Source organism: Siphateles boraxobius, unplaced genomic scaffold (assembly GCF_051911475.1).
Source record: "Siphateles boraxobius isolate OS27281-9 unplaced genomic scaffold, OSU_SipBor_1 77, whole genome shotgun sequence".
Classification (NCBI taxonomy): Eukaryota; Metazoa; Chordata; class Actinopteri; order Cypriniformes; family Leuciscidae; genus Siphateles; species Siphateles boraxobius.
Window position 1 is genome coordinate 22,366,104 of NW_027509205.1, and position 13,135 is coordinate 22,379,238.

General features: G+C 40.6%; 1 protein-coding gene and 1 long non-coding RNA gene across 3 annotated transcripts in view; one reads left to right on the forward strand and one right to left on the reverse strand.

The window, feature by feature from the left end:
* The window catches only part of LOC143725560 (uncharacterized), a 358,276-nt gene that overhangs the window by 72,264 nt on the left and 272,877 nt on the right, over nt 1-13,135 (forward strand). The window lies entirely within an intron of this gene.
* Nucleotides 1,715-13,135, reverse strand: part of LOC143725519 (E3 ubiquitin-protein ligase TRIM39-like) — a 57,326-nt gene continuing 45,905 nt past the window's right edge. The window contains exons 6-10 of one of the 2 annotated variants that reach the window (XR_013198241.1): nt 9,230-9,289; nt 8,832-8,948; nt 8,236-8,262; nt 6,450-8,109; nt 1,715-5,010 (exon numbers count right to left, since the gene is read on the reverse strand). Coding sequence is in view for 1 of the 2 variants with exons in the window: in XM_077217994.1 (XP_077074109.1) it covers nt 7,598-8,109; nt 8,236-8,262; nt 8,832-8,948; nt 9,230-9,289 (716 nt within the window). In the remaining variant the exon portion in view is untranslated. Of the gene's footprint in view, nt 8,110-8,235; nt 8,263-8,831; nt 8,949-9,229; nt 9,290-13,135 lie in introns of both variants that reach the window. The other variant, XM_077217994.1, reaches the window with a different exon arrangement.

A 13,135-nucleotide genomic window follows, 5' to 3' on the forward strand; every position in this document is an offset into this window, starting at 1 on the left:
ATTATTAGACAGTTCTATAATTATGTTTTGGACATTTTAAGTAGTTAAAATCTTTTATAGAAACATACTGAACACAAGGCTTAAGAAAACTTGCCTTATAGCAACGCTGTGCTGTAAAGGGTTAATAGACATGTGACTTTTACTAGAAAAGTCATCATTCTGATTTTTCATTTGTTCATTCCACTGCCAATTCAAGTACTTCTAGTTTCTAAAGTCTCTAAAGTGTGACATGACCACAAATAATCAAACTTTGATTTGCAGGCAAAAATGACATACAGTACTTTTACCAACATTCTGATGCTGCTTCATGCTATTAAACTACTGAACTAGCTCTTACATTTCCATCACTTACCTGTGAGTGAATATCCGATCTGGTCGTTGATTTCTGAAATGAAATGCTGTTGTTTGATGAAGCTTCCTGTTCATCTATTTACCTTCACTTTCACTTAAGTTTTACACACTTGCAGTGATGCTATAGCTCCACCCATAATCATGAATATGGAACAGTTCTGCTGAGATTGTAACAGTTAAGAAAGTTTTAGAATATCAAGTTTATATTCTCAGTTTGTCACATTTATGTATCACAGTTTAAACAATTGCAGCTTGATAGAAACGACATGCTAAACATGTTTCACAGTGAAATCTTCTGTGTTCCTTTTCAGTCGGTCACTCCCAACTGAAGAGGGTCCGGAGAGCAGTGGGGGGACAGAATCTTCACCACTCTCATCGGCCTCCTCTATCACCAGCGGGTAGCAGTGTGCGGCCCGAGAACGCCATAGAGCCGCCTCCTGCACCTCCTGCCCCGTGGAACCAAGTAAGTGCTGCACAGCGCACAGACCCCGCTACGGGCCGCCTCCCAGAGAGAGCCTCCCGAGCCGCGTGCCTGTGTTCCACTTCGCTGCCCCACTCCGGGTACGCCTACGGTCCCTTTGGTCCTGCTTGTACGGTCTCTACGAGCCTGGTTAGCGCTCCCCAATCCGTCTCGCTGGCTCATTCGAATCAGTCCCTACTTTATTGTACCCAAGAAAGGTGGTGGGTTATGACCGATCTTGAATCTGCGAGTTTTGAATCGGAGCCTTCACAAGAGACGGGGCACCCTATGGCACTCTCGAAACTAGGTTCTAGGTGACTTACCCCCAGAGGTACTTAACCTGTTAAGCTGCAACACCACTTTTGAAAAATCCCCAGAAATGGCATACCCAAACTTAAACAGATACAGTTCATGAACCCTTTGTACTAAAAGCACAAGTATGATCTCATTTGAAAGCTGACATCTGGTACTTTATTGTAAATGTAGAATTAATTATTGTCATAATGTAAAAATAGTTATAAATAGCTTCAAAGTTTTGTCAAGTTATTAGAAATTATTTTTTAATGTAATATCTTAATAAAATAATATTGAAGTTGGCATTGTATCAGTCTATGAATGCACTGCAGCTGAAGCCACGTCTGACCATGTTATATTTAAAATCTGTTTGTTCTCCAAAAACCATGTTTGTTCTCCAAACTTACTTTATAGGGCAAGTCGAGTGTTTTAAATAACCTTCTGTGATCTGATTTGGCTTCAGATAAAAAAAAAATCAGACAGTAAATATATTATTTTATAGTATTCTGCACAATGATAAAGTCTATATCGATTAGCATTACATTATATATATAATCTATTATTATGAAAATACCAGACATGGCTCGAAGAAAACAGGTAAATCAAATATCATTGCAATCATGTTTATTGTCTTCAAAAAGTCTTTATCTGCATGTTACAGCAATCTCTGGAAGCTTTGTATGTGTCAGGGCGTTCCTGGGTTGTCACATGATTATGGCACTTCTTCGTGTGTTCCATATATGGACTGCATGTGCACACGGCGCCCTCAGGCTGCCAATATGGATTGAAAACAGTACATCAGAGTATTCAGTGCTCATAATGATTACATCGGCCAATTTCGGTATAAATTCAATAAATATTATTCCTGTCTATTTAAATCTGATGTAAACCTATGAGAATCTATCAATATTTCTCCAAATCTGCACATTTTTGAGCTAAAAGCCCCAAGGGACTTGGTTTTGTGAAGCGCTGTCATGACGACCTCACTGGAGTTTTTTTTCTGAATGAGAGCGGCTGACGCGCATAATTTATATTAAAGGTATCGACTCATTTTTTGATTACATAACTCCTGACACAAATTAAGACATAACTGTCACTATACGTTTCTCAGAATACAATAGTGGTCAAATACTAAAACTTAAGTCTTATATCTTTTTAATGATATATAGTTTGTCAAGGTAATAACTTTAAATCTAAAAGTAACTTTGAACTATTTAAACAAAAAATGCTTCAGTGCGCCGGTGCTCTGGCAGCGGTTAAAAGGTTAACACCATCACTTCAGCACGGGCGCCATCCACGAGACATGTTTACGTCCTGAAGTGGAACCTGTTCGTCGAATGGTGTTCTTCTCGCCGAGAAGACCCCCGAAGATGTTTGAAAGGGTCCGTGCTTTGCTTCTTGCAGCAAGGGTTGGAGCGAAGGCTTTCTCCCTCCACCCTCAAAGTACATGCCGCAGCTATTTCAGCATATCACGACCACATAGAGGGCAAAACAGTTGGAAAGCACAACTGGTAGTCAGGTTTCTTAGGGGGGTGAGACGGTTAAATCCTCCTTGACCCCCCTCCATACCCTCTTGGGACCTTTCCCTGGTACTTCGAGCACTTCAGGATGCTCCCTTTGAGCCGCTGCAATCATTAGACTTAACGCCTCTCTCCATGAAGACTTTGCAACTGGTTGCACTGGCCTCTGTCAAGAGGGTAGGAGACCTGCACGCATTTTCGGTCGAAGAATCGTGCCTAGAGTTCAGGCCTGGCTAAGTGCCCAAGGTTCCTAACACTCCCTTCAGGGACCAGGTAGTGAACCTGCAAGCGCTGCCTTTGGAGGAGGCAGACCAAGCCCTGACTTTGCTCTGTCCCGTTCACGCTCTGCGTTTCTATGTGGACAGAACTCAAAGTCTCAGGACCTCAGACCAGCTCTTTGTCTGTTACGGAGGCCAGCAGAAGGGAAAGGCTGTTTCCAAGCAGAGGATGGCCCACTGGATAGTGGATGCCATCACCTTGGCTTACCAAGCACAAGGCGTGCCCTGCCCGCTCAGGTTGCATGCCCACTCCAAGAGAGGCGTTGCATCCTGGGCGCTTGATCGTGGCGCCTCGATAACAGATATCTGTAGAGCTGTGGGCTGGGCGACACCTAACACGTTCGCTAGATATTACAGCCTACGTGTAGAGCCGGTCTCCTCCCGTGTTCTCACCCTAAACGGATAGAAGCACCGAGAGGCTCGGCTCTGTCGGCTTGCTGCACCCTACTGTGCATCCTTATTGCTCCAGAGTGAAAAACCTGTCGAGCCCTCCAACACCCTCGGCCCGGACATGCCAGGCCTTTATCCGCTGAATCCTTGAGAACCGGATCTGGGATGGGTTCCATATGTGTGACCCTACGGGGATCCCATATGTGTATATTTTCCACGGCTGCTCCTAAGACAGAAGCCTGTGTTCCCTTGGGCTAAGTCACCCATTATTTCATATGCAGTACAACCTTCGGGTTAGTCCATATGTATTTTCCTCATAACTCTTTGAAGAAGTGGCTTCCGCAGTGTTTTCCTTCCTAAACAGAAAGGTCACGCTTTCCCAGTGTTTTCCAACGTCTCACTGTATGGGTTATCATGGAACAACAGTGACACGTATACTCTGTGTAAAGCCTCCTCCTATCGTCCCTTCAAACAAGTTGTAGAGGCTTGCACGGGGCGCTAGATGGGGCTCAGCGGCTGTGGCACTTTGGTAGGGATTTCTTTGGTCAGTCATGACCTACGTTGTAGTGACTGACCGATAGAGAATGTCTCGGTTACATATGGTAACCTTCGTTCCCTGAGGGACCCGCCGGGGTGGCCAGCTTATCAGGTTGGCTCCTCAGCAAAAAACTGAAGTGCAATTGCAACAGCTACTCGTCATATACCCGCGCTGCGAGGCTGCGCAGCTGATGCAAATGATTGCACGCCAATATGTATTGGCTTGTTTTAGTTTCACTCGAAGTAGATTGGCCTCTCTAGCGAGATTCCTATTGGTCAGTCATGACCTACGTCTCCGTTCCCTCCCTCAGGGAATGAGGGTTACCATATGTGACCGAGACGTTTTGCGGTGTGTGTTGTCAAACGCAATAAGTTTATTTTTAATTATTTTAAAAAGCCATTACTTTATTTGAAAAAGTTAATAATTGTATTTTATTGACAAAATATTTGAGTTTGTCTTGTAATTTTTTTTATTAGATCAGATAACATTTTAATCTGTCATATGGTCATGTTACAATGTGGCATGTTGTCACATTTCACTTCCATTCTTTCGGGGTAAATCAAGAAAAAATATAAAAACCACATAATTGTACTAGACATGTGTGAAATTAATGTGGTAAAAAATGAATTCTCTGAACCCCAAGTGGATTTACACAAATTGAGAAAGTCAAAAAGTGTTGGGTTGTGCCCTGCTCTCCTCTATTAGTTATAGAATTGAACACTTGTCTTTATTTACATGAACCAAGAACCTCAACATTTCACAAGTAATTCAATGTTAACAGCTGGAGAGAAGAGAGAGAAAATGGCTTCAGAAATTTTTGTAGAAACACTGGAAAATTTGTACATTTTGCATTTTGTAGAATTTCACCATATAAAATGAAAGCTTATTATATAAAATTGCATAGTAGATTTGACAAGCAAAGTATTAATGTAAGACAAAATAAATATATAGATGTGTACCAATTAGGCATTTACACGTATATATAACAGACAAATATTTCATAATAGTTGATTTTTAAAGGGATATTTAACCTCGGGGAAGATGAATGCGTATTTAGTATTGGTCATTTATATACAGGTCCTTCTCAAAAAATTAGCATATTGTGATAAAGTTCATTATGTTCCATAATGTAATGCTAAAAATTAAACTTTCATATATTTTAGATTCATTGCACACCAACTGAAATATTTCAGGTCTTTTATTGTTTTAATACTGATGATTTTGGCATACAGCTCATGGAAACCCAAAATTCCTATCTCAAAAAATTAGCATATCATGAAAAGGGTCTCTAAACGAGCTATTAACCTAATCATCTGAATCAACTAATTAACTCTAAACACCTGCAAAAGATTCCTGAGGCTTTTAAAAACTCCCAGCCTGTTTCATTACTCAAAACCGCAATCATGGGTAAGACTGCCGACCTGACTGCTGTCCAGAAGGCCATCATTGACACCCTCAAGCAAGAAGGTAAGACACAGAAAGAAATTTCTGAACAAATAGGCTGTTCCCAGAGTTCTGTATCAAGGCACCTCAGTGGGAAGTCTGTGGGAAGGAAAAAGTGTGGCAAAAAACGCTGCACAACGAGAAGAGGTGACCGGACCCTGAGGAAGATTGTGGAGAAGGACCGATTCCAGACCTTGGGGGACCTGCGGAAGCAGTGGACTGAGTCTGGAGTAGAAACATCCAGAGCCACCGTGCACAGGCGTGTGCAGGAAATGGGCTACAGGTGCCGCATTCCCCAGGTCAAGCCACTTTTGAACCAGAAAAAGCGGCAGAAGCGCCTGACCTGGGCTACAGAGAAGCAGCACGGGACTGTTGCTCAGTGGTCCAAAGTACTTTTTTCGGATGAAAGCAAATTTTGCATGTCATTCGGAAATCAAGGTGCCAGAGTCTGGAGAAGGAAATGCCAAAATGCCTGACGTCCAGTGTCAAGTACCCACAGTCAGTGATGGTCTGGGGTGCCATGTCAGCTGCTGGTGTTGGTCCACTGTGTTTTATCAAGGGCAGGGTCAATGCAGCTAGCTATCAGGAGATTTTGGAGCACTTCATGCTTCCATCCGATTTCATTTTTCAGCACGACCTGGCACCTGCTCACAGTGCCAACACCACTGGTAAATGGTTTACTGACCATGGTATTACTGTGCTCAATTGGCCTGCCAACTCTCCTAACCTGAACCCCATAGAGAATCTGTGGGATATTGTGAAGAGAAAGTTGAGAGATGCAAGACCCAACACTCTGGATGAGCTTAAGGCCGCTATCGAAGCATCCTGGGCCTCCATAACACCTCAGCAGTGCCACAGGCTGATTGCCTCCATGCCACGCCGCATTGAAGCAGTCATTTCTGCAAAAGGATTCCCGACCAAGTATTGAGTGCCTAACTGAACATAATTATTTGAAGGTTGACTTTTTTTGTATTAAAAACACTTCTTTTATTGGTCGGATGAAATATGCTAATTTTTTTAGATAAAAAATAGATAGATTTTTTTAGATTTAGTAATTTTGGGTTTTCATGAGCTGTATGCCAAAATCATCAGTATTAAAACAATAAAAGACCTGAAATATTTCAGTTGGTGTGCAATGAATCTAAAATATATGAAAGTTTAATTTTTATCATTACATTATGGAAAATAATGAACTTTATCACAATATGCAAATTTTTTGAGAAGGACCTGTAGTAGAAATGTGAAATTATTTTTGAAAGTGAAGCATTCTAGACTGAGAAAAGGCAGAAAATAAATTTTTTACTCATGTGGCTGAAAGACAACTCCTCCCAGAATGTACTTGCTTTGCTGCCCTTACGAGGCCACTCCCAAACCATGCCTACCTGTTACAGGCGGCAGTATCCGAAAAATTGATACAACTAGGCTTGCTTTGATACATTCGTGACAGTATAAATCATGAGTTAGTTGATAAATGCACTTTCATCAGCGGATTCAGCGATCTCGTCTAGAAGAAAATGGCATCGCTGAAATTCGCAACAGCAATAGGACTCTCTATCTGTTTCCATAGGCACACAGTGAGAGCACTGACACCATCAGTCCGCCCCAGCTCAAGTCTGACCGGGCTCTTCCTCCTGACCGCCAAGCAGGTCTTGCTCCCCTGCTGTAGCAGCTGCCCGGCTGCCTCTTGTTCCTCCATCTCCCGCAACTGTTCATTGCTGTATTGCGGCTCGTACAGGTAGCTGCGAGCATCAGATTCTCGCAACAGGTCTTCGAAATCCCCTTCTGCCATTCCAACTTCAAAACTACTTTCCGCCATCGTGATTAGCATACTATACAAACTTTCTACACAGACCAAGAGCCTGTTAGCTTAGCTTCTACAGAAAGATGGCTGACACTATCTTTACATTCTGTGAGTCAGATCCCATATGGGCGTGGTGAAAACATGCGGAACTAGCTACTAGTACTGGCTGTAGTTTTAAGCCTCTGGCCTAAAAATTCTCTGATGACGCAATATGAAGATTTTTGCGTCATCGGAGGATTTTTTCCAGATTAAAATACATAAATCTCTTATATCAGAGAGATATGATATGGTGGGGGTGGGGGATAGAAAGCTACCGATAGAAAGCTTAATGCTAAATCCTGAAGTATCGCTTTAAGGGACTGAATATACATATATTTTTTCCGCTTGTATCACATATTCATTTTCCTAATAGTTAAAACTGCTTGATTGTGGTTAGTGCAAATTCTGTTTTGGTTTTAATTTACATTCTCTAAAAACAGCACATACATAGTTAATCTTTTGAGATTTGTTATTTTGTTTTTTTCATCTGACAGGAGTGATGATCAGTGGGTTTGAGTTTTTACTTTCATCATTACGGCCTGGGCTGAAAAATGGATAGAGTTTCTCTGTGAAAGTCTGACCAGTGAAAGAGTAAATATGAGATCTGGACTTCACGTCATAAAAAGAGACCAGACCCTCCTCATAATCCACAAACACACCAACCTTCTCAGGTTTCACTCTCAGAGATAAAGAGACGGATGGACTTTCACAAGCTTTATATTGATTCTCATTCCTCAGAATCACAGTCAAGACTCCATCCACAGGACTCAGTGTGAATCCTCCCTCCCTGTTAATGGATTCTCTGATCACTCCTAAAGTCCACTTAGTCTTTCCCTTCACCTTCACCTCATAGTAAAATCTCCCTGAACTGAATCCCTGCTTTGCCAGAATATTGACAGAGAAATTAAATCTCTTTGGGTTTTCTGGGACGTCCTGCTTAACGTCTCCATGACTGACTTGTTTTCCATCATCAGACAGGATGAGATGTGGATGAGCTGTATCAGGATCCAGAGTCACATCCACAGAGAGAGAGATTATCAATCAACTTCAGAACAAACATTTTCATGTGTACATTATAAACAAAAAAATAGTGAGTGTATCTGTGTCAAGTCACACTGTACCTGCAAACTTCTGCACAAACTTCAACCCTGTGAACACAGATGACAATATGATTATTAATAGCAATAATTTCAGGTTAACTTATAGTGTCTCTCTACTGGCAGCATCATGTAAATGTTGATCGGCCATCAATTTATAAAACAAAATGCAGAATGTTATTGTCAGGATTCTGTCACTTCTGTCTAGTCTATTTCTTTGTTTTGTGACAGAGTCCTGACACTCCTGTTTTGTCTTGTACTGTGTAGCACACAGCTTGTGTTTAACACTAGCTGTGTGCTTTCAAGTTTGTGTGAACAGTGGCTTATCAGTGTTCTCATTGGCTGTATGTTCATGTCTCGTTGTGTGTGAGCACAAGGCTTGTGATTTGTTTTACTGGACATGTGCTTGTGTTTTTGTCATGTTTGGTGTGAGCAGTGGCGTATTCAGGACATTTTTACTGGGGTGGCCAAGATGGGACACAAAGCTAGTGTGGGGTGGCCATGGCATAGCGACATTTAATGCGTATACGTACGCAGCCAACCGCAGTTCGATTCATGTTATTTAAATGGAAGGCACTCATAATGTCGTGTAAACTGAAAGATAAAATGTCACAACATACCGTGAGGTCCAGGTGGGGTGGCATGTACTTGTGCAACATGAGGAGCCTCTCTCTCATCGGTGTCACCATCACCTACTGACATGCCCTCTGAATCACTTTGCTCACTAGATGAAGTACCTGAAGTAGTAAAAACAATAACCATTACACCCATAGACTGTATGTGGAAAGATTAGTGTCACACATTTTCCTTTGTCTTTTCATAATGTTTTGTATTGAGATTTAAAGAATAAATTGTCTGTTTAAGTGTGGGGTTTGCTGTGTATTAGCAAATGAACAGCATACACTTTGGGCAAAATTGGGAAAAATCCTTTTTCAATCAAATCAAGTATGAGAGTACACAACAACTTCAGGTAACTGTTCATGAATGACATATCTGGACATAACAGAACTTGACATACCATGCTTAGCAGGTGCAGCTCCAGACACTGCTGGATCCTCCTCTCTGAATGGCTGGTCAGCTGTGGGAATACACAGATATCTGAGAAATCAATAGGCTGGAGGATCTGCCACACACACACTAGAGCCCGACCGATATATCGGCGGGCCGATAGTATCGGCCAATTTTAGGCATTTTCCTAACTATCGGTATTGGCATTTATAATGGCCGATAAATGAATATTTTAAAAAATGCGGTGTGGTGATTCATGTAAGGGTGCGCTGCCAATAAAGCACCTAAAAGCTGTCACAAGACCTGGCAAAAGTAATGATTATGAATACAACAAATATAGCAAGGAGACATTTTAATTGTTTATTAATAAACTAGTGTTTTCAGTCAGTGTCAGCCAAAGATGAAGTTGACGATGCTGATCGCGATCTTCAGTGAACGCGCGAAAGAGAGAAATGCACATTTCATACGATTACATGAGTCTGTCTGTCTTTCGTTTTGAATTGTTCTGTTTAAAAGTAGACATTTCAATATAGATATATTTCAATTCTCAGGTCTATACGCTGAGTTTCGGTTCATGAGACGAGCTCCAGTTCACCCGCAGGCGCCTCCGTGTCGAGATTGTCTATCGTCTGCTATATTTACTTATAAATTAAATGCAGGCAAATGGTTGATGAAACATTGATTAAAATTAAGATACAATTAATACAAAACGAAATTCACTTTGAAACGAAAGGTTTTGTGCTTTCTGTTTGATGTCTATGTGAAAGTTTCAAAGCATATTTTAGTGCCGCTTTCAGAGCGCTCACGTCCGTAGTGCTGAACTGTCCGGTCTGTAACATTGTTTTTTCCTCATAAATGCGAACACGAAAAATAAAATAAAATAAAATGAATATTTTATGTAGCCTGTGGAGACTGAGAGCCAACCCTTCTTCATCCGGTGGGTAGTAGCCTACTTGTGATTTGCGCAGTGTAATTCACAGAATTGATTTCTCTGCTACAAGCCTCTGTCACGTATTGTGTGAGCTTGTGACTATTGCAAGCGCGCAGCTGAGAAGTCCTGATTATATTGTCTGCTATATTTAGGCCTACTTCTTATTTATTAAGGCAATTGGTTGATGAAACATTGATTAAAATGCGTGGCGCGAGCGATCTCCAACAGTAAACTGATTCTGCTTTGTCTCGGGTAAACAGCTGTTGCGACGCGAGCAATAACGGCCGTGTAGACACCGTGTTAAAGCTCATTCTGCCTGATAACGCTACGTTACAACATCAAGCAATATTCCAAAAATTTATATAATTATAACACTTTATATAGGGCCATTTTGCATTAAGAGTAGCCTAGTTTCACGTTTAGTACATTTTGCTTACTAATTATTTAAAATAGTATAAAAGTACTGTACATTACTTTACTACATTACTACAGTAATTAAAAACGTTTTCATTATGATATTATTAATTTTACTTTAGTAAAAAGATCTGAGTTCTTCCTCCACTGGTAGAGATTCGAGGAATTAAGAGTAAAAATAGAAGATAATAAGGTTTTGTCAGTGACACTTTTTATATATTTTATTGATACAAGTTATGACTAAATTAAAAGACAAAGTCGTTAGTGAAGATTATGCAACAGTATTTAGAATATAATATAATAGAATATAATATAACATGCAATGCAAACTAGTTTGGTTACAGCTCAGCTGTATAATTCTCATTCTATCATTCCCCCTGCCTCCATTACATATCTGTCACACAAGTATATGATTACCACATTTGAGTGATCATTGCAAAACTTGTTTATAAAATATATTTATTCTGTTTATAGCTCATGTGTAAAGTACCCATCAAAAGTTTGTACACACCAATAGGAAAGTGTCCAAACTTTTGACTGGTATACTGTACTATAATACACAAATAATATTGCTTTTTTTACTCTCTAATATCGGTATCGGCCCCCAAAAATCCATATCGGTCGGGCTCTAACACACACACACACACACACACACACACACACACACACACACACACACACACACACACACACACACACACACACACACACACACACACACACACACACACACACAAAGGATTATTAGGAACACCATACTAATACTTTGTTTGACCCCCTTTCGTCTTCAGAACTGCCTTAATTCTACGTGGCATTGATTCAACAAGGTGCTGAAAGCATTCTTTAGAAATGTTGGCCCATATTGATAGGTTAGCATCTTGCAGTTTATGGAGATTTGTGGGATGCACATTAAGGGCACGAAGCTCCCGTTCCACCACATCCCAAAGATGCTCTATTGGGTTGAGATCTGGTGACAGTGTGGGGCTATTTTAGTACAGTGAACTCATTGTCATGTTCAAGAAACTAATTTGAAATGATTCGAGCTTTGTGACATGGTGCATTATCCTGCTTGAAGTAGCCATCAGAGGATGGGTACATGGTGGCCATAAAGGGATGGACATGGTCAGAAACAATGCTCAGGTAGGCCGTGGCATTTAAACGATGCCCAATTGGCACTAAGGGGCCTAAAGTGTGCCAAGAAAACATTCCCCACACCATTACACCACCAGCCTGCACAGTGGTAACAAGGCATGATGGATCCATGTTCTCATTCTGTTTACGCCAAATTCTGACTCTACCACCTGAATGTCTCAGAAATCGAGACTCATAAGACCAGGCAACATTTTTCCAGTCTTCAACTGTCCAATTTTGGTGAGCTCTTGCAAATTGTAGCCTCTTTTTCCTATTTGTAGTGGAGATGAGCGGTACCCGGTGGGGTCTTCTGCTGTTGTAGCCCATCCGCCTCAAGGTTGTGCGATTGGTTGTGATTGGTTGATTAGATAATTGCATTATTGAGAAATTGAATAGGTGTTCCTAATAATCCTTTAGGTGAGTGTAAATATATATATTTATTTTTACACTCAGACAATCATACATAGTACATAAATGCACACACTCAAACGCACGTGTGTATGTATGTACATATGCACATTCTATTATTGTTCTCCTGTCTTTAACAACTGTTTTAACTATTGTTCTTGTGTAGTGATGTTTCAGACAGTTGTAATTGTATAACTGGAGTGACAAACAACTTGAAAATGAGCCTACATGGTAAATTCAAACTATCCAAGCATGATTTACCATCCTGTGCAGGAGGAGCTGACTGCTCTTCATCTCTGCTGTACCTATACCTATACTGAGCCGTTTCACTGCTGCTGTAGAAGCTGTGGCTGGCTCTGACTCTTTTCTTTATTTTTTATTTTTTTGAAGAAGCTCTGAATACCTCTGATTCTCTTCATAACTACTCTCTTAGCCCTAACCCTGGGGGAAATGTAATTCAATCACTCAATCAGTCAGTCAATTCACTTTGAAGTAATAGCTATAACTACAAACGTCAAGCAGGATCATTGTCAAATTGGGTTAGAATCAGTGTGCAAAATACAGGTTTCCGTGGGGCTCTGGAACCCCTTAAATAACAGGTTTAACTCCATTAAAATGTCAAAAAGAAAGGAGGTGTCAACAATGTGCCTAATTATGTCTATATATAGGATCTATAAAGGTTTATTTTTACATAACTACCACTCTTACCACTCACTTTTAATAACACAATTAACACATATTGCATCTCAAGTAGGGATGTCCCGATACCATTTTTTCTGATCCGATCCGATCCCAAAAATTCTGAGTATTGACCGATACCGATACCAGCGCAGTTTTTTTTTTTAAATCAAGTAGAATTTCTATAACTCTGTGTGTTGAACTGATAATCACTCTTTTGTGTGTTAAACACAATCTACTTAATACAGAATGAATGAATACAAAAATGATCATAACCTATGACAAGAATTCTATTATAAACTAGATTAGTGGATAACTCAGCAGTAAAATTTAGTCTAGAAAAATCACAAGTGC